We start from the raw sequence: 22,709 nt of genomic DNA, 5'->3' as shown, positions 1-22,709 counted from the left end.
TATAAATTTTTATACACAATACAACACTAAAGCAGAAAGCGGAGAGGAAAGATTTTAAGATTAATAGGCTCATTGGCATGTGGCTTGTGTAGGATAGTGCAAATAATAAATATGAACGCGTTGAAAATATTCATAGGCAGATTTTAAAAAATCTGCGGGAGATGTGACTCTATGCGAACAGATTGATAACTTTGCTTGAAGATCTTGGTTGCAGGTAGAGATGGTAATAAGCAATTATATGGCAGCTAGCTCGCTGAAGAGACTCTCTCTAGTTTCTAATTTCTGATACTAACATCAAATGTTTGTCCTAAAGGCAAAAAGACTTATCGGAGACAGTAAAGCTTTATCTGCCGTGTCTGCAGTTTGTTGGTTGGAGTTTTGTATGCAACTGTTTAAGATTTACTGAAGTTTTTTTCCAGTGCTATTCTGTGATTGCTGTAAAATTTAAATCGTGCTAATTAATTACTGGGTTGATCTTTACAATATGGTAACTGGTAGTTTGGCGACATTTTGGAGGCGATAAAGGTTACTACCTGGGACTTTGGTAATAATGTGAGCAGTACTCAGTTCTGATTACGCATTATTTTGCGTGAGGGAAATGAGAGATCATCGGATATGTCATGTGATATTAATGGACGAATTACGGTTCTTTAATCGGAAAAGGGGGGGAAATCGGGAAAAAATGTGGAAATTTTGTATTTAGCTTTATTCTGTGTTGTGTAATTTTTGGATCTCATGGCCCTAAGTAAAGTGAATTCGAAATGGGTATTTAGGCATTGTGATAAAGAGAAGTTTGCTTTTTATTTAGCGGAGGAAGTATGGAGGAAAAATTCGCAGAAAACATCTTTCAATAATTTTATTGAATGAATTAGAAAAGTGTATCCGCCACGTAATCAAGATTCTGAAGAAGATTAGGTAAGTTAGTATTTTTAATTATTTGAGGATATTATTTTTATGCATTGTTCTAAATGTAAGGTGGAAAGGAATTTGGTATTATTGGGAAAATTGTTATTAGCAATGATTTAGTTTAAAGTAATTAGGATTATAAGGTAATTTTTATTAATTTAATGTATGTGCTCATTTATATTGTAAGTAGTGTTTTTGAATTTAATTATATTTTAATGAAATGATAGTTATTTTGTGAATTTTATGTTTGTAGGAATTTGGTATACGTTTAAGTTGAAATAAACGTGCATGGAAATAATTTAAATATTTGATACTAAGTACTTGTAATACTTGCGGTATGAATTCGTTGGTGACGTGTATAATGTAATAGATGATTTAGAGGTAAAAGTTTTTGGATATTTTATTTATTTTATATGTGGAAATGTTCATATTTGTAAAGAGTAAATACTTTTTCGCGATCAGGTAATTTCATATATGTTCTTTTTACCGGGTTTAAAGATTGAGAAAATTCTCATGTATTTTCGTGAAATTTTTCTAATTTATGAGAAAAAAGCAGTGTACATGGATATAGTGAAGAGTGTGCGCAATGCCATTTTTGTGCAATTCTGGGATGTTTTTTTAAGTAAAAATAAGTCGGCGTGTACATGGTTTATGTGTATGTGTTATTTTGAAAAACGCGTAAGGAGTATGGTATTTTGCACTTTTTCCCAATTTTGCGGTGAATATTTGTCATGATTAAGCAGTTTTGTTTGATAAAATTTCTAGCATAAGTGTAATTCGGCTAGTAGATTGTTGGAAGAAGTGTTCAGTAGATAAGAAGAAAAGAAACATGTCTTTACTTCGTGAAGACAAAATGGCGGCGGGGAAAAAAAATAGAGGGTTGCTGTAGGAAAGTTGGTTGCCAAATTTTCGCCAAAAAATCGCCAAGTTACCATAATGTAAAGATCAACCAATTACTGACTTGATTAAATTATTACTGATTTAAAAGGTGATGTTTATGTGAACACGTCGTCTTCCTTCTTTCAAGTTCGGAAAAATTAAATCAGTATTAATATTATTGTAATAAATTTTAATATGTATATAATTATATAAATGTATGCAAATTTACATTTAGCCAATCTCTGTGTAGGCAAGAGTATTGATTTAATTTAATGATAGTTTAGGCATTGTTGATTAGCGTTTGTACTTAAACAATAAAACGAATCCAGATTTTTGCATGATTAAAACAAAACAATGCAGTTTTTGAATACTGTTGAATAACAAAATCTTGAAATCAAGGAAAGAATATATTTTAGTATAGTATAATTTCTTTATTCTAAAGCAATGCTCTTTCCCTCTTCCATTAATATTTAGATTTTTTAATGTCCACTTCTTTTATCAGTACGGTAGTTTGTTTATTACATTTATGTATACATCCCTACATCATGCATATGCTTTTGTGTGTAGGGCATATGCTTTTGAGTTATATTCATGCATATGCTACATACAAGTGTATGCTTTTGTAATATTGCTAAGCATATGTCCATATGCTAAATTAATCAAACACTGGTAATTCACCTTTTATACTATTTTAAATATCACTGATTATACTTTTTTAGTATTATTAACATTATTCTTTCAGAATTAAATAATTGAAAATTAGCAGGAAAATAAACCTGAAAATCTCTGGAATACAGCACTCATAAAATTTAATGGCATCCTGGATATGCACTTTACTGTAACCTATTTTCCAATGCTAAGCTCTAAGCACAGCAATAATTATTTCCTGATACAATATTGTAAAATGTTCTTATCATACATTAATGAGGGTTTTTAAAACGGAAGAGGCCCACCAACCAGTGGTAAGTTTGCTGAACACCAGTAATTCAACCATAGTTCAAATCCCAGCAAATGGACTAGCTGGAAGGGAGTTTTCATTGGTTTCCCTAATGTGTAACATAAACATGAACTACTTTCCCTTAAAAAGACTCCAGGAAAGCATTCCTTCCCATAGAACAGATTGCCCTCAAGTCGGCCTTAATTAGTTAACATTTAAATAAAGAATGTGAAAATCTATAACTTAGCTTATATTACCATATTAGTGAACCCACAGTCTTAACAATCTGACAAACACAGTTATGATGTAGCATAGAAATTTTATTTATCTGCTAACTAGATATCTGGATAAATGAATATTTCTAGTATGCATTATAGCATAAATTTTTCCTTCATTTAGAAATATTTTTACACAGAAAATTTGCATGTAAAAATTAAAGTAAAATGTGTATAATGTTAAGAAATATATTATTTTACAAATATGAAAATTCAATTTAAATACACATACAATATGAAATCTTGTTCCCACGTAGGGTTATTACCCTTCACTGAAACCATTAGATTTCAGATTCATTTCCTGGAGTTTCTAATGTAACATAAACATCAAGTTGATCTACAAAGAAAAGAAAATGAACGATTAGGTCACACAGAACGGAATTAAAACAGAAATCTTTTTAGAAGATATATAAATTATTAAAAGTTATCCATAAAAAAGTAAATTTAATTCATCAGATTCATAAACATTAATTTGAATTCCTTTTTATGCTTGTTTGTTAAAAATCAAAAGCACTCCATTAATTGTTCCATAGTATTGCAGTGGCCAAACAAGATATATAAAGTATGTATTTTTTTAATACATCTAGTAGAAAACCATGAAGCAATTCCAATTTTAGACAATGATAAATGACTATTGTCTGAAATACAGCAATCTATATTATTTTTTATAACACTGCATTTATTGTCTGATTTATTGAAGTTACAGAGTTGTGACTTGTATTGCATGTGCACTGCACAAAGTTAAATTTGAATTTTTTTTACATCAGTAATTATTGTAATCACTAAGATGTTTAATGTACATATTCAAAAACACATACATTAGTTTCCAAAGGTAGCAGAGGTTGTTTTGTAGCATGGAATGCCAAGATTGCTACATCTGAGCAATTAAACTGAATCCAGGCATTGTTGGCTGCAGATGAGTATGTAGCTGATATCCAATAATTTCTCAAACATGCTTGATAAGTAAAAAATTAGATGATCTCATTAGCCATATAGCAGGTTAATACATTCAAATACTGTATGGGAATGGACAGTGTCTTATTAAAATAAACCAGTACTTCTTTGTTATAGCGGCCCCAAGATTGAATCTTCTATAAACAGAGATATCTGGCCACATGTTCTTATACCTCACCATGTGATTGTATAATTAGCACAGGCTGCACATTCTTTTACCTTACCATATAATCATATACTAGCATCATGCTACATTTTTCCTCTCACCGCATGTTCTTATATTATTTATTTTTTATGAGGTTTTTGAATTTGCATTCTTTATTTAAAAATGTATTAATTTCTTTTTGTTGTGAATATGGTGTAAACAATCTTAAATTTATGAAATAATGAGGTGGATGCCATATTATTTTCCAACAAAGAGATTTTTTACCTGACGAACGAGTATGCAAAAATGGCCGCAACGTGAAACTTTATATTAATGATGAAACCATTTCGAGGTGCAATGTTAAAAATTTCAAAAAGACGAAAGACCTCCATGTTGGAAATTGGTTTCAGTGGTTCCAGAATATTATTTGTCACTGCTATTAGATTTATGTATTCTTGGGCAGAGGATTTGACATCCGTGAAATGGTGTAACAAAAAGCTTAATATGTGTGAAAGTGTTGCTCTTGACTGGAACAATTACATGAACTAAAATAGTATGAATAAGGATAAGGTTCCTTAAGAATATTCTTAGGAAATGACATCTGAGTACTATTGTTACAATTATGTATTTTGTTGTTTATTTTTACATCTGTGCTTCGTGAGCTTGGCAAAATTATAGCTGAGATCTTGGTGCAAATCTAAAATCACAAAAAATGGTTGGTTGCTGCTGCTGTTCTAACAAAGAAGTATTGAAAAATTATATAACCCTAATTTCTCCACATAGCAAAAGTATTGGATCCTTCTCAGTCTGAAATTAAGTGCATAGATTTTCTTATTAAATCTTGCTATTCAACTGTATTTAATCTGAAGTGGATATTTTTTATTTTTAAAGTAATTAATTTCTTGAGTATATGCTGTGAATTATTGTATTTCATATTCATTCAGTAATTTGTTTATTATTCTGAAAGATCAATTTTATTGCAGGTCATTCATATCTTGAACTATTTGAGAGGTCGATTCATTTCTCTTTTCTTACCAGAGGCAATATTTCCATTATGCAAGCAAATAGTGTATGTATAAAATAATTTTGTTTCAAAAGAATAAATTGAATAAATACAAATTTAATTAATTCTTTGCGCCATTGCTGCAAGGAATGAAATTTAAATTTTAACAAACATGTATATACGTAAAAAAGCAAATTTAAAGTTAAAATAATGTGCAAACATATAAAAGATTTAATTTTCAAACTAATCTACAATATCATTTAAATTCAGATAGCATAAGTAAATCAAGTGCAAAACCAAACCATGAAAATAAATTCACCAATTTAGCTAATTAAAAATTAATCTAATTTTTTTTTTTTTTTAAATGCATAAGTGAATGACTGTTGAGCAGGCAGGAGACAGACTTATCAAAGGGAAGTTGCCTCCAAACCTAACTCTTCAATCATTCAATTCGTGTTTCGTCATTCATGCAAGCAAGGGTAAAAGTCAAAACCAAAAGTAAATACATAGTAAAGAATGTCAAAAAAAAAAAAACTGAGTGGTACCTTGAGTAATTAGCAAGTAAAAATTAAAGGTCTAAAGGAAAATACCAATAATGAAGTATTTTGAGAAATAAACAATGTAAAGTTTAGTATTAAATTAAATTTTTTAAAAAATTAAATTTTCCAGAAAAATTAATTTAGAAACCAATGCATTTTAGAAACCCTTGTCTACAGAAACCTCCCCGACATGAATATGCATATTAATCAAAAAGAAACTAAAAAGGAACTAGACAAAATTAATATAAACCAATAAGAAACTAAAAAGAACTAATTCGTAATTTAAAAAAAAGAAATATATACTTAAAAATATAATTACATATCTAGAAAATACTTAAATACTACTTAAAAAATACTTAAAAGCAAGTAAATAGTAATTTTTAATTCTAACTTACCTACCATATAAGCGTTGGGGTCTGCAAAAGTATTTCCTAAGTGATGGAAGTGTGTTCTGCAAATTATATAGATGGCGCTAATGTAAGTAAAGTTGAGCCAATATGTTTGCACATTATTTTAACTTTAAATTTGCTTTTTTACGTATATACATGTTTGTTAAAATATAAAATAATCTTTATATACTCTTAAGAATAGTCATCATTGAAGCATAATAAATAAAAAAGAGAAAAGACAAATCTGTGCTGAAGCTGCAAGATTATAATAAATTGATAGTAAATTAAAAAGAAATCAGAATGTAAATTAAATATACATTTAGTTCCTAAAATTTTAAAGTTCTACATATTTCTCTCTCCGGAAAAAGGTTACAAAACCCAAGTGAACACGAATGAAGGTAACAATTAAAAGCATTAAACAGAGAAGATGAATTTTTTTGCAACTTTTATTATAATGTCTCGAGTTCTGTAGTTTTTAAAATTTTCTTTTAATGATTTCTTTTAACAATTCTGGAATCCAATGCCAGAATCTTTTAGTAATCAATACTCGGTGCATCATTGAAAATTCTTAAACTCTCTCTTGAATCATCCAAATAATTTTAGACATAGATAATGAAGTTCAGGCACATCGTTGAAAATTCTTGAAAATATATCTCAAATTGTTCAGATAATTTTGGGCATAGATAACGAATTTCATGAGCATCATTGAAAATTCTCAAAACTGTCTCTTGAATAGTTCTGATAATTTTGATCCTGATAATTTTAGACATAGATAACGAAGTTCTTGCATATCATTGAAAATTCTTGAAACTATCTCTTGAATAGTTCTGATAATTTTGGACATAGATAACGAAGTTCATACACAACATTGAAAATTCTCGAAACCACCTTTTGAATTGTTACTATAATTCTAGACATACATAACCTATTGCTAATAAATCTAGTAGTTAATTCCGATGTGTATATATGCTTTAATGAGCATATATTCCATCTGTCTACCAGCCAAACTTATCAACCTAGCTGTATAATTTTGAGCTGTTTTCAAATACATGTCAAATAAAACTAGTGTTAAGAAAGAAAACATACCTGTCACTACTGTAATGAATTTAGTTCACAACATGAATACGTAATTCTTCATATTTCTATGGACATGCACAGATCTTCTGTATGAAGACCTTTTGTAACACATCAGATGTCTGCACAATAGTTTAGTTCCTAAGCTCTTGCCAAATAGGTGTTCGGATCCACCATATTCTAACTGTTGGACCCATAAAGGCGGTCAAATGACTTACCATCTCATTTTGAATTTCTAAGTAAAATAACTCAGAAGAAAGTTTAAAATTATTGTCAGTCTAATGGTTACATAGTACAACTTTCCATTGGGTTATGTAACCTGCGTACAGAAAATAAATCTCAAATGGAGTCTATAGGCAGAGGATACTTTACAAAATAAAAGATCAGACTAAAAATAAATGTTTACAGGAGCAAAATTTCACATTATTGCCTGAAATTTGTGGTGATCAGACAGTGGATCATAGCACAACTTTTTGTTTGGCTACGAAACTCTCATGAAGGACATGTCAGACATACATGTTGATCAAAAACTAGAAAAACAATAAATATCAGCAGATTAAAAGAAGTGTAATGCTGGCATCAGAGCCAGGGGCAGCTGGTGAAGTTGCAGAGCAGCATTGCTAAGGGGTGAAAAATTTTAGATATGCCAGGCACCAAAATGCCTCTAACGTAGTGCAATATTTACTGGCGACTCTAACCTAGTGCAGCAAAATGCCTCGAGCCTAGTGTGAGATAGAAAGAAAGAAGGTCATCAAACCAAAAATAAAAAAGTACGAGAAAATATCGCAAGCTAAAAACATTTTGCCAATATCAGTATGCTGATTTTGACAGAAACTTTGTAGAAGAGAGTCGTTTGTGTTCTGTTGATCCCTCATTGCTTGATCCAACATTACTGATATGAAAATTTAATGATTAAGGTGAAAGATCTGTATCTGGAACAACAGTATTTAATAAAATAGGAATTTAAATTTTGATTAAAATTTAAATTGTTGCCAAGCAAGTGATTCTTCCCACCACTTCATATATTTCAGAATGCGCAACCATTGGTGAAATAAATTATGGTCTCTGTCTACAATTACCAAATATTATTATGAAAGATAAAAGTTTCACATGGAAAAAGCTTTCATTAAGCATATTATCATAATTGGCAGAAAACTGAGACAAGTTTTTGAACCAAGTAAGAGGCTGAAGATGAAGTACATCGAGATGAAATACTACATTTAGTAAGGAATTATAAGCTTCCAGTTCATTGTGCGCGGCGATGCCCCCCCCTCCCGCAGAGCAGCGTGAAATTAATAAACAGATTTCGGAATGGTTAGAGGAACAAAGGATATGTTATCCATTTTTTGCAGCAATTCCACTTTTTGTTTGATGGACATTTAAACATGCTTTCACTTTGTAGATCCTTTGGGCAGCTCCAGAATCATAAATTCTTTTTGACATAATCGAAAGTTCAAGCTTACTTTTATAAAATTGCTCTAACAGTCTGCAAAAAATAATAAGCCGGATCCAATTCGAAGATTAAGGAACAACACAATCTGCAACATTAACTTAAATAGATAATTAGATAGCTTTAGCTTAGCTTTTACTGTCCGTTATGCATTAAACGTGCATGCGTAAAGGTATTATGCACATATGTAAATGCATATGCGCGTGTGTAAAAGTATTATGCGCATACATAAATGCATATGTGCATGCCTAAAGGTATCATGCGCATGCATAAACGCAAATGCATAATGCATTTACGCATGTGCAGAAAGTTTGTAGCTTTGAGGTCCGGATTATGGACGTTCGGATTAAAGACTTTTGACTGTACTGGTTTCGATAGTTTTTTAACTACTTTCTTCAGCTGCTAAGTGCAAATGAACCAAATAAAGTGTGCAGAAAGATAAGATAAGGATAGCGATAAGATTGTAGAGACATTAAGTTAATTGGAGAAGCCAGAGAGATGAAAAATATACAATGCCTTCGCCAGGAATTGAACCGCGAACTTCTGGATACCGGCCAGTGTACTGACCATTACACCATGGAGGCATGCTAGGAAGACAGAAGAAATGCCTTATATACTCTCCCTTTTGAAGGCCTACTGGGGTTTTTAGGGGACACAATCGCCAAATTCTGGGTGGGGAGAAATCATCATCCACCACCCTTTTAGTTTGGGTGCCACTGTAGAGACATTATGTCGATTGGAGAAGCCGGAGAGATGAAAAATATGCAATGCCTTCGCTGGGAATTGAACTGCAGACTTCTGGATACCGGCCAATGTGCTGACCATTACACCATGGAGGCATGCTAGGAAGGTCGGAGAAATACCTTATAAGATAAGAAAAGTTGGACAAAAGCTACTGGTGACATCTATTGATGAAACAAGAAAACTAAAACAGAATTTCTTTAAAGACTGAAGGTAAAGATGGAATGCAATTGGGGTCATTAACTAGAACAGAAATGTTTTTTGGATGTGAAACACGTCTAAAAAATCTAATTCACCATTGGAGGATGTTTTCTGAATGATTTTGGCTGCAGAAAAATGGGAAGTGTGATTTTCATTCCAACAATGCAGAGACACAGCGGATTTCTGTGTTTCCTTTTTCCTAACATTTGCCTCACGTTCTTTAACATGAAATTTTAAGGCTCTTTTTTTTTTGACCAATGCAAATTAAACCACATTGGCGAGGAATCCTGTAAATACCCTAGGAGTTCATATACGGAATAGAGTCCTTAAACATGGAACTAGGAATTTTATTGATAGAAGAGAAAACAATTCAAAAGTTAAATTTCTGCAAAATACCTGCAATTTTATAGCTAATTGACGGAAAGAAAGGAATAACAACAGAATTCTCATAATCGCCTAAACAGGATTGTACCTTTGATGTGTCCTGATGAGAATTTTTTAACTGCTCGGTTAATAATGTTGGGTGAAAAGCCCCTGTCAATAGCGACTGCTTTTAAATAATTTAGTTCTTGATCAAGAGCTAATTTGGAGGAACAAACTTGAAGTGCACAGAAAACAATAAAATAAAATGAAGCTAACTTCTGTTTCATCAGATGACATGATTTGAAGTGTGGTGGAAGGCAAACCGATGAAAGTTTACAGTAAACAGTAGTACTGAAGTCAGATATGTTACGTGTGACTAAAATGTCGAGAAACGGAAGAGAATTGGATGTCTCGAGTTCAAAGGTGGTGAACTGAATAGCAGGAACAGTGGAGTTCATTATTGAAAGAACATTATTTAAATCATTTTCATTACCATCAAGCAGGGTAAATATATTGTCTATGTAGTGGAACCAAACTGGGAATTTTAAAGTTTTAAATAATTTTGATTCAAAATAATGCATGTAGATATCAGCAAGGATTGGATTAAGAGGGCTTCCCATGACTAATCCTTCAGTTTGCTTATAATACAGTACAGTACAAAGTGACCAGACTCGTCGGGACTTCGGCGATTCCAGATTAGGGTTTTTTCCGGATTATAGATCATCAATTTAAATCTGGTAAGATGGCATGCAGAAATTATAAAATTAAAAATATGAAACCATAATTTATGAAATAAAAAGCAATTATGATCTAAAGGGTATCAAAATTTACAAAAAAAAAAAAAAAGCTTAATATTTATTTGCTTACTTTATTAAGCATTTCTTTCAATGTAAGTTGTTTAAGTTGCTTCGTTTTATGTGCTAATACTTTCTCTTTAATTCTATAAACAGACATAATTTCTTGTTCAGTTACAAAGTTCTGCTGTTCAAGTCCTGTAATTGCTGTGCCGAGAATACCGACTAACTTGTCAATCGAAATTTTTTTCATTTTCACTAACCTCTCTGTCACTTTCTTCATGCCTTTATCCATTTTATTTGCAGCAATTCCACTTTTTGTTTGATGGACATCGAAACGTGCTTTCGCTTTCATGAAACTCTTTTTGACATAATCGAAAGTTCAAGCTTACTTTTTATAAAATTGCTCTAATAGTCTGCAAAAAATAATAAGCCGGATCCAATTAGAAGATTAAGGAACAACACAATCTGCAACATTAACTGAAATAGATAATTATATCATTTTAGCCTAGCTTATATCATCCGCTATACATTAAATGCGCTTGCGTAAATGTTACATTTATAGCTTTGAGGTCGTTTATAGCTTTTACGTTTATAGCAGAAAGTTTATAGCTTTGAGGTCTGGATTACAGATCATTCCAGATTATGGACATCCGGATTAAAGACTCTGTACTGTACTTATTTTGGAAAACAAAATGTGTTTCTTTCGTACAGAGTTGAGTAAGTGAAATTAGTTTAGCAATTTCGATGCAGGAGAAATGAAATTCACAAAGTCTAGTTTTTAGACATCTTAATGCACCTTCCACTGTAACATAAGAAAATAACGATTTAACATCAAAAGAAACCATGAGGAAATTTTGGGGAGAAATGCTTTTAACTTTTTTTACAAACTCTATTGAATTGTCTGTGGTGTAAATGTTATTATCCAATAAAGTTGAAAATCTAGAAACTAAATATTTAGCTAACAGGTACAAAGCAGTGCCTAAATTTGATACCATAGGGCGAAAGGAATACCACTTTTATGACTTTTGCGAAGAGTGTATAATCTGGCACAATTCGCAACAGATGGGATAAGCGATCGTTTTAAGTGAGTTGGGACGATTTGTGAAGATTTGATAGCAGTTTTTATTTTTGAGAGGTCCAAAGGTGAAGGGTCTTTTGGGATCGGAATATATGGTCCTTTTTTTAAGAGTTTAGTGACACCATCAATGTGAGTGTTCTAAGCTAAGAATGTAGTTAAAAAACTATCGAAACTAGTACTGCAAAAAGAATTCTAAAATTTTACACTGATTCTTAATGTTAGACTTTATTTTTGGAACGTTTTGGGTGCTTACTTTATTTATTGAATATCACATTTTTGGCGGTTATGTCATATAAAATTTGATTCAACAACAAAATCAGAAAATATTTAAAAATGACTTATGTTTAAAATTTATGATAGACAGTCTCGTGCACTGGAGATAATTTTTTTTCCATACACTGTTTCCATGGCTTGCTCTGAAATTGTCAAGTTTGTTAATAAAAAAATCCACTGAGGTCCAAACTTCAGGCTTCCAGGTGCCCATGTTCGAGTAGAGGATTACGTTATTCAAAATTTGATGGCTCTAGATATGGTTGTTTTTTCACAAAGAAAGAATTGTGCATATATTCATGCAGATTCTTCATGATTTTATTTCTTTAAATGTAATGCAGGGCAATAATATTTGTTAACAATAATTTGAAAAGTGATACGCCGCTTATAGTAATTCATCGCAAAATGCCATTTCAAGTCTAATATCTCATTCAGGACTAATACCTGTTTTGGGCTTTAAAAAAAAGTTGTAGTTAAACTACTATTAAACAGCCGGATAAATACTATAATTCAGAGAAATGGCACTTGTATCTGCAATCTACATAGCTCCTTCAAAATTGTTTATTGCATTATATATGCATTACTTCTATTTGTATTCAATGCTCTAAAGAAAGAGACACATTTTGGTGTATTTTCAATCCCCAACAGATTTTTTTAAATTTAATGTGTACAAGTTCAAAATTAGTAAATATTCTTTCAGTTTAAGCTGATGAAGCTCTTGCTATACTTAACATGTGAATATCCAGTTCTTTTTAACCTATGCATTCTTTCAGAGCTGTTGATTTTCACAATTGAAGTGTAGTAATTGACTAAACTGTTTTACTTTCAGAGAGAATTTTCCAGAAAGGTTGAGCATGAATTATAAATTTTAGTGTAATACTGAATAAAGTGTTGTCTGTATATTTTGCTTCTACTAATTCTGGTGCTTATTTTTTTTTTTTTCACTTCTTTAGTGGATTCAGCTTTATGTTTTAGTGATAAAATATATGCTAGAAAAGTGTGCTGATGTTATTGCTTGTTCATATTGTGTTTTGAGCCATTCTATCCATACTTTATCAAGATTTTTTTTAAGCTGTTTTCAAGATGTTTCTTAACAGCTTCAGCAATGCAGTAAATGCTGTAAATATCCTTTTGAGTGTTATCCAAATCAACTAACAGGCTTCAAACAAGTGAGAGATTTCTACATTTTGTGTGACTGCCATATTAAGAACTTTTGATTGAATATTCTTGTCTGCTGCATCTCAATTCTCTTCTACCAATCTTCCACAGTAATGAGTTTCTGTGTATTTCAGATTCTATATTTAAACCACTTCCAATCTGTTCTTTAAATTTGTCTGAGGAAGACTGGTGATTTTGAAAATATTTTATGATTTGCTCAGTAACATTTGAGAACATGCTCAGTGTCATTTGATAAATTTTAATCTTTAGCTAATTAATTAAGTACATATATTGAATAACTATAAAGCTGAAAATTAATTTTCAGTCTTTTCACATTTCGCTAAATTATTGGTTTGACACTCATGTCAAAGGGAAAAAAAAAAAAAAAAAACATGGATAATTATTAACAATATTTATTAATTCAAAGTAGCATCATAGTTAGATATATAGCCTGACAAAAGTAATAATAATGAGTCTTCAGTGTGGGAATCAGTTAGGATAGAACATTGTTTAGTCTTCGTTAGTTTCAAGTTTGGAAATACCGATTCGCATGGGTATGTAGATCCAAAACAAGAATAGATCGCTACATTTGGTGATACTGGGATATTTTTCTCTGTTGACATAGTTTCAAAAATCTTCTTCAAATTTTTGGGCTTGTAAGTTTAAGTCAGTTTGTAAAAATTATAATATTGTTTTCTAATGCCTTTTGATCCATATAAAACATGTCTAAAATGTTTTGGATACTGCATTCCACACTTAAGTCTTTTTTAAAAGGAAAAATACAAATTCCACAATTGCTTTTATTTCTTCAAAATCTTCAATTACTTTTTGGATTTCTGCGACATATTTGTTGATCTTATAATTAATATTTTTATGTTTTTGTAGGTTATTTGCCATATTTGGAAAATGATTCAGATTACTTTGTGGCAGATCTTCTATTAGCAAAATAAATTTTGTTTTACATGCATCTATGCAGCTGATTACTGTTTTATTTTATTCTGAATTTAAATGACCTAATATTGAAGTAAAATCAGTAAGAAATGCGAAGTCACTAAGCTAAGTTTTATCATTTAAATTTTCACAGTTTCCGTCTTGTTTGTGAAGAAAATTTATAATTTCAGGCAATAAATCATGAAATCGTTGCAAAAATTTACCTCTGCTTAGCCATCTGACATCGTTATGTAGTAAATAATTCAGGGCCTTCATCGAGCTGCAGTTGGAAGAGACGCTGTTTGAAGGAATTTCCTCGAATTGAATTAACAATTTTAAATGCTATGTCCATTACCTCTTTTGTGTTTAGTCTCTTGCTAGCTAACACTTGCTGGTTAATTATGCAGTGATAGCCCAAAAAGGCATGAAATTCATCTTCCTTTTGACATAGGATTATAAATCCATTTATGCTACCTATCATTGAAGTTGCACCATCTGTTGTTATTGAGACTAATTTAAAAAGTGGTACTTTCAAATCATTGAGGAAGTTTTTAAAGGCTTTGAATATGTCTACACCTCTAGTCCTTTCCTTGAAAGAAATCATACCCAGCAATTCTTCTTTAGATGTAAAATCCTTAAAAACCGTATGAACGAAAACAAGTAATTGTGCCATATCACTTATATCTGTCGATTCATCACACTGACAGGAAAAACAAGAGCATCTATTAATAACATTATATAATTGCTCTTATACATTTCCACTCATCCTTTCACTTTGTCGCAAGACTGCGTTTCGAGACAATTGTAGACCTTGAATTGCAGTAACAATTTCACTCTTGTTCTTAAAATTGTTAAAAAGTGAACCTGACATTTCTAAAAAAAATTTTGTTTACAAATTCACCGTCAGAAAATGGCTTACATATTTTTGCTAAGAGATGGCTTACTTTGAATGATGCAGCAGTTACTGCTTCTGACTTCAACCTTGGCTTTTTAAAAATGCTTTGTTGATTTGTTAATTAAGTTTTAAGATCCCTAACTTTATGTTTTCTCAGTTCAGAATTTGGTAGATAATCTGTTTGATACTTGTTATGTAAAGCTAAAAAATGTCTCTCCATAATACCCTTTTTAGCAATGGCTACTGAGGTAAAGGCATATTAAACAACAAAGTAATCAAGTTCCCATTCTTCACTGAAGTCATAAGTTTTCAATTTCTTCGGTTTACTACTCGTGTTCATGGGTATACTAGAATGCAAAGAAATATGAGAATTTAAAGAATAAATATTGAATTAAATATTTTTCTAGAAAATTAAAAAGTCATGAACTGCGGCTATTATCTCCGTTACATTGAGAGAAATGATAACAATACTGCATACTACGATTGTAGCAATACAAGTGTATTAAAATCAAATAAAGGTATATTCAAATTTACAAGAAGTATGTTAAAGTTACAATATATTTATTACGGTTTAAATACTGAAATCTTAATTTAAATATATTTATTGTTATTCCTAATATATTTGTAATACTGTTCCTTATTTTTCTCTCAGTGTAATATTCACTGCAGTTTAAAGATCTCTTGCTGAGAATGCTCACTTATCAAGTAAATAGATATGTAAGAAAAGCAATTTGATTTAAAACAAAGAAAGGGTACTTACATTTTAAACAGAAGAAAATTGAAACCCAAAGTGGTCACTGAGGATAAATAATATTGATTAATAGTAATACTGTTAATACAAAAGAAAAGAAGCTACCGTATGACACTACCAAATATTCAAGCTAACTGACTGCGTTCTTTGATGTGTCGAGCCCTAAAGCTGCATTCCCACTGAGGTTTATCTGAGCTAACGAACACAATTGACATAGCCGACCCATCTCCAAAACCAGTTTTTTTCCCATAGGGTGGCAAGTTGAAAAATCTGAACTGCAGGCACAGTGGAGCTAGTCAACACATAGAACTGACTCCGTTAGCTCAGATAAACCCCAGTGAGAACGGGCCTTAACAGTTGCGTTCATGCATTGCCTCTGCTGACAAGTGTAAAACAGAAGTTAAAATGGTGGATGGGAGGAGATTATAATGTCAGGCTATCAGAATTCTAGGAATTTATGACCTTGGCAAATTCCCAGAATGCATTAAACTATTGCTAAAAGGTTCTGTCTTCTACAATCGCTTCAAAGTGCACAGAATTCCACTCCAGTTATTGCAAGCGATCGACCTAAATTAGCCTGGTCGATCGTGATCAACTTGTGGCCACCCCTGCTCTAGAGGATTGTGAGCATTGTGACACAATGCTCTAGTGGCGCAGTGGTCGCGCCCTGAAACCACAAAGCAAATGCCATAAATATAAATAGGTTTTTTTATATATATGCCGTTTAATTATTGCAATTTTTTATTGTTCACAATAGAAATCATGATGTGCGATGAATAACTTTTGAAGTTGTTTATATTAATAAAAGGAAGTTATTTTGTCTCATTAAAAGGCAGCCGATTTGAAGTGCTAAGACTTAAAACATGTATGATTCTGCTGTTATTTTGTGTTAGTTAGAGGTAAAAGATCAGTAATCAACTGATTTTCACTCTAAAATTTCGGAAAGAAGAGAAAAAAATTCTAAAATTGGTGGTTTCAGGGCGCGACCACCACACGTCAAAGGGTTAACTAGAAAGCAATTTTTTTTGGAGGGGGAAATTTGAATGTTAAATTATTTCCGATGTATTGCTATATTTTGTAATATGCATTTAGTTATTATGTGATTATTATTTTTTTCATATTTTTCTTGCAGGAATCAGAACGAGAATTCTTTAAACGTATTGTGTCATATATAAAACTTGTTAAATCATTTGAAAACTCAGATTTATGGAATGAAGCTCAAGAATTAATTCCGATTGAAGAGTTAAATATTAAAGCTGCAATAAATTCATCTGTATTAGAAAGTAAAGGAATTGATGTTGACTTAGCTGATCTTTTACTTAAAGAATTACTTCATTGGTTCAAATCTGAATTTTTTACCTGGGTAGATAAACCAAAATGCGAGAATTGTGGTAAATTACCAGAAGATAGAGGCTATGTACCACCTGATGATTCTGAAGAAATATGGGGTGCTGATAGAGTAGAACAGTATTTTTGTTCATCTTGCAATATATTTGTTCGATTTCCTAGGTATAAACATCCTAAGAAGTTAATGGAGACCCGCCGTGGTCGATGTGGTGAATGGGCTATATGTTTCACATTCATATGTCGGGTAATGGGATATGATGCTCGATTTGTATGTGATTGGAATGATCATGTGTGGACAGAAATTTTCTCTGCTACTCAGAATCGGTGGCTACATTGTGATTCTTGTGAAAACATTTGTGATCAACCCCTTATTTATGAAAAGGGTTGGAAGAAACAAAATAATTATATAATTGCTTTTTCAAGGGATGAAATTCAAGATGTTACATGGCGATACACTTGTGATTTTAATGAAGTTTTAAAACGACGTACTTTATGCAGAGAAGTATGGCTGTGTAATATTATTGTGTTACTAAATGATAAACTACAGAAGAATGCTCCAGCAGAATACAAGAAAATGCTATATCACAGGAGAGCACTGGAGTTAGCAGAATTTTTAACTCCACCAAAATATGATGGAGAACATTACAGTGGTAGAAATTCTGGTTCGTTGGAATGGAGGTTAACAAGAAAAGAGACTGAAGTTCCTGAAGAAAATGCATATGAGTTTAAACTATGCTGTCAAGAAATTGACCATCAACATTTTCACATTAAATATGACTGTGCCTCTGATAAATATGTTCGAATTTCAGATAATTTAGCTGAGACTGGAAATTGGGCAACGTATGTTTTTAGTTATAATAATGTTTTTCGTAAAGTAGAACATGATTGGAATACGGCATATTTGTGTCGCACTGAAGGTTCATCAAAAGGCTTAATAACATGGAAATTTAACTTCAAAGACAGTGGTCTCATTATTAGGACGTTAAGAGCAACTCTTAACAGTACAACATTTGAAAATGGAAAAGTTAAATGGTTTATAAGTACAGATTCTGAGTTGAAGTTTTCAAAAATTTATGAAGCAAAAGGTGAGTTTCTTAAGATAAGCATGCTTTTTATTATTACACTGCTGGCTACCGTAAATGCAACACCCTGAAGGAAGCATGCAACTAACATGAAATTTACTACATGCATTAGCGGAGGTGAGATATGCAAATGATTAGGATTTCAGTGCAGACGCACTTCAAAGCGTTATTTAAGGCTTGGAGTTTTTGATGATTTCAAGTTTGGCAATTGTGTTTTTCTTGTTAAAAAAAAAAAAAAGAAAGAAAGAAAGAAAACGATTAATTATGCTTTGTAGTAAACAGCTATCATTGTTTGATCAAGTATCCGAGTTCGACAGAGGAAGGATAGTGGCCTACCAAGAGTGTGGATTATCTTTCTGGGAAATCGGTAGTCGTGTTGGACGAAGCCAAACAACTGTAATGCGGATATGTGACCGTTGGATGCAGGTAGGTACGATGGACTGATGTGTTCGATCGCATTCACCTCAATGCACCACTTCACGTGATGACAGGAACATTGTGCGCATAACAGTGACAGATCGCTCAGTCACATCACGAACCATAGCACAGCATATTCAGTCTGTAATGCATCATCCAGTGTCTGCACGTACCATTCGATGCCGTTTACAGCAGAGTGGTCTGTCTGCAAGACGTCCATTGCTTCGTCTACCCTTGACACAGAACCACAGATGTCTCCGCCAATGGTGCAATGAAAGAAGGATGTGGATGGCAGAATGGAATGTAATTGTCTTTACTGACGAGTCACGCTTCTGTCTGCAACACCACGATGGTTGGATTCGAGTCTGGAGACACCATGGAGAGAGGATAATTTAGCTGAGACTGGAAATTGGGCAACGTAATACATGGAGAGAGGATGCTGAACGCCGCCAGACTGGTCCTGCACCAAGTATTATGGTATGGGGCAGTATTTGATATCACTCTCGCACTCCCCAGTACGCATTGCCGGTACTTTAAACAGCCAGCGCTACATATCCGAGGCGTTGGAGCCAGATGTCCTTCCTTACCTTTAGGGCTTGCCCACAGCCATATTTCTACAGGATAATGTGCGACCACACGTGGCACACATTGTCCAGAGGTTCTTCGTCAATTGCCAGATTGAATTGCTTCCCTGGCTGGCTTGCTCTCCGGTTCTTTCACTGATAGTAAACATGTGGTGCATGGTTACTGAACGATCAACCCAGATTACATCCCAAGCTGCCACACCAGATCAACTTTGGCAACGTGTGGAAGCTGCTTGGTCTGCTGTACCCCAAAAACACATCCAAAGTCTCTTTGAATCAATGCCGAGGCGTGTAACAGCGGTGATCTCCAACAATGGGTGGCTACTCTGGCTACTGATTTTGGAAGCACACGTCACAGAAGTATATAAATTTAATCATTTGATACTTGGTCAACATGTTATCTACTAAATAAATTTTGTTGTGATATCTCTTGTCTTTCTTGGTGTTGCAATTTGGGTGGCCAGCAATGTATTATTATTATTATTATTATCTAAATTTAAAGAGGCATGATGAAGTACAGTTTAGTAAAGAAAAAGAGTGAAGAGAAAGACATTAGGTAGCTAAAACTCTTAAACATGAGAGCAAGTGTGTCAGAGCATTAAGCTACATAATAATGTTTCTGACAAGTTATCAAAATAAAGATAGTCAATTTTGGTGAGGAATATGTTAACAAGTCATTTCTAGACCTTATGAGATGTATAAAGATTAAGAGCTGCAACCTTACTGTGAATTACTTCTTTCCTTGTTTGTATGATCAATAATTTGTCATTCCATTAAGTCCGAGATGTTACGTGAGGATGTATAGTTAATTTATATGCTTTGTTTAACAGAGGAATACTCTTAAGAGTCAGAAATACTCTTAAAAGGGTACAGAGTTTTTGGAATGACTGGTTCACTCTATATAAAGTAGCATGCAATAAAACAGAGAGATTAACAATCACACTGCTTTATTATATGTTATTTTGTAACTAGAGAGCTAGTTGCTAGTAATGTACACTCTGTCACCAAAAATATATAAAGTACAAAGTCCGAAATCCGGATGTCCATTATCTGGAATGATCTAAAAATCCGGACCTCAAAACCACCACCAGTGGTTTTTATTGTAGGCTTTACGCTTGTGCATTTGATCCCCCCCCCTCCACGCATAATAAAATATCTGGAGAGTCCAGATTCTTAATTTCATTTCGATACTAAATAAAATACCTTGTTATTGAAGAAATAATCATTTTAGCATAAATTACAATCTAGGTTTTGGTTTTTGGTTCTAGATCCAAAAAATACTGCTACCGATAGTGAAGAAAGTGACAGAGAAGTTACTGAAAATGAGAAAATTTCGATTGACAAGTTAGTCTGAATTCTCGAAACAGCAGTTACAAGACTTCAAGATTATGTCTGTCTACAGAATTAAAGAGAAAGTATTAGCACAAAAAATGAAGCAACTGAAACAACTTACATTGAAAGAAATGCTTAATAAGGTAAACAAATAAATATTAAGCTTTTTTTTTTTTGTAAATTTTGATACCCTTTAGATCATAAATACTTCATTATTTCATAAATCACGATGTCATATTTTTAGTTTTATAATTTCTACATGCCATCTTACTAGATTTAAGCTGATGATCTAATATCTGGAAAAATCCCAAATCTGGAATTGCCGAAGTCCCAATGAGTCCGGATTTCAGACTTAGTATTGTATGCACCCAGAAAGAAACGAACTACTATTACAAAACTTAACATGCATGTAGTGTTAATATGCATGAGGAGATAAACGAATAATTACAAATTCATACCAAAAAGTCATTTTATTAAGAAGTTATGGCATGAAAAATGTTACAAATTAGTAAGTAGTATAGCCACCTATGGCAGCTATACAAGTTGAAAGACGGCATAGCATCGAATGAAGTAAGTCATCTATGACCCCCAATGGAAGATTATGCCATAATATTTACAATTGGACAGTTAATTCGCCAACATTCTGGGATGGCTTCATTTGCCTTCCAAGCATGTTCCAAATGTGCTCGATTAGTGAGAAGTCTGGTGATCTGAAAGGCCAGGGGAGTATGTTATATCCTTGAAGACATTGTTGGGAGAGTCATGCAATATGTGGATGAGCATTGTCTTGCTGATAAATGGCACACACGCAATTTGAAAACATAGACAGTACAATCAGCATTAAAATGTTGTTCATCATAATGCCTTGAAGGATGACTAGAGGTGATTGTGTGCCCCAACAAATTGCTCCCCCACATTGTCACACCTTGTGTAATCACCGTATACAACTAACACAACAAATGCCAGATCACACCGCTGGCCTGGCTGCTTCCACATGCGTGTGCATTGGTCATTGACATTCACTGCTGAAGATATCACACCTCCAGTCGTCACACTCCAGCTTGCCCGCATTTGGTAAAAATCTAGTTGACACTGCCTATGATGTGGGGTCAGTGGTAAGCATCTTAATGAACATTTACAGCATAACCCAGCGTCGGCCAGTTGTCTCCAAATGATTTCTATTGATACCACTGGATGCATTGAATGTGGTTAATGGCATCAAATCGATGTTAGCCACGTTGTTGGTGTGGAAATGGTCACTCTTATGATTGTGAGATATTCATGCTCATTTGTGTTCCCAGGATGTCCTGACCCTTCACAAGGGTAGATTATACCTTCTGTGATCCATTGTCGACTACTATCACATTGAGCAACTACTATCAGTAGCGTAGCTACAGTTTTCAGCACCCGGGGAAAACTGAAGATTTTGCGCCCCTTTCTCTGTGCCAAGAACGGAAAACATTTCATTCTAAAATTTCATAACATCAATTTGGCACCCCCTGAATGCTGCGCCCGGGGACAGATGTCCCCCCTTGCCCCACCCTAGCTACGCCACTGACTACTATATCGCTTCCACCGAGGCAGCGTCCGATAGGCCTGTTCGACCAACTTGCTTCTCTGAGGCCTACTATACATCCCTTCTCAGTCTCACAATTGTTCATACTGCCCTTATTACAATTTAGAGGCCTCTCTAGTCACAGTACTGTCTATCCACTAACTAACAGATTCAATTCATGTCAAAATACTGCAGACAATTGTAGCTTATCTGGCTCGATGGAGATGGGAAAATACATCACAGGAAGCTGTCGAAACATGGAACTCCAAGGAGGGTCAGAGGAAGGCAGAGAGAACTGCCGCCAACATCACAGGCAAAGTACAAGTCCTAAAGAAGAATCGATAACATGTAGAAAGTCCATAACTTGGCGCCATCTTCTGGGGCCCAGATCAACTAAAAGGGAAAAATTTTAGTTAGTCATAAAACAAAGTCCTAGCAGAATTACCATTCCATCTTAATCCTTTCTTCCGCAATTTCCAGGAATTCCAATTAGTAGAATTTTTTCCTGGGGGGAGGAATTCAGCTTCTTACGTTTTTCCATAAATTTGATGAATTTGTAGAGCATCATTTTCATATTTTTACCCAAGTTAAAATCTGGTGCTTCTTCTTTAACGCGGCAGAGTTGCATTTCACTGGCGGTCTTCTGATATGGGAGGC

The 22,709-nt window shown here is 33.2% G+C and overlaps 1 protein-coding gene across 9 annotated transcripts in view; it reads left to right on the top strand.

The window, feature by feature from the left end:
• Positions 1 to 245: 245 nt before the first annotated feature.
• Pngl (N-glycanase Pngl) overlaps positions 246 to 22,709 on the top strand; it is a 36,831-nt gene continuing 14,367 nt past the window's right edge. Inside the window, exons 1-4 of one of the 9 annotated variants that reach the window (XR_015042006.1) lie at positions 246 to 380; positions 5,080 to 5,165; positions 16,868 to 18,167; positions 20,434 to 20,640. Coding sequence is in view for 8 of the 9 variants with exons in the window: in XM_085820233.1 (XP_085676359.1) it covers positions 5,151 to 5,165; positions 16,868 to 18,167 (1,315 nt within the window). In the remaining variant the exon portion in view is untranslated. The other 8 variants (XM_085820233.1, XM_085820234.1, XM_085820236.1 and 5 more) reach the window with 8 other exon arrangements.

This window comes from Stegodyphus dumicola, chromosome 7, assembly GCF_044657685.1.
Source record: "Stegodyphus dumicola isolate Sdum_Otavi_A_Nest chromosome 7, ASM4465768v1".
Taxonomy (NCBI): domain Eukaryota; kingdom Metazoa; phylum Arthropoda; class Arachnida; order Araneae; family Eresidae; genus Stegodyphus; species Stegodyphus dumicola.
This window is presented reverse-complemented; position numbering and strand designations above follow the sequence as displayed.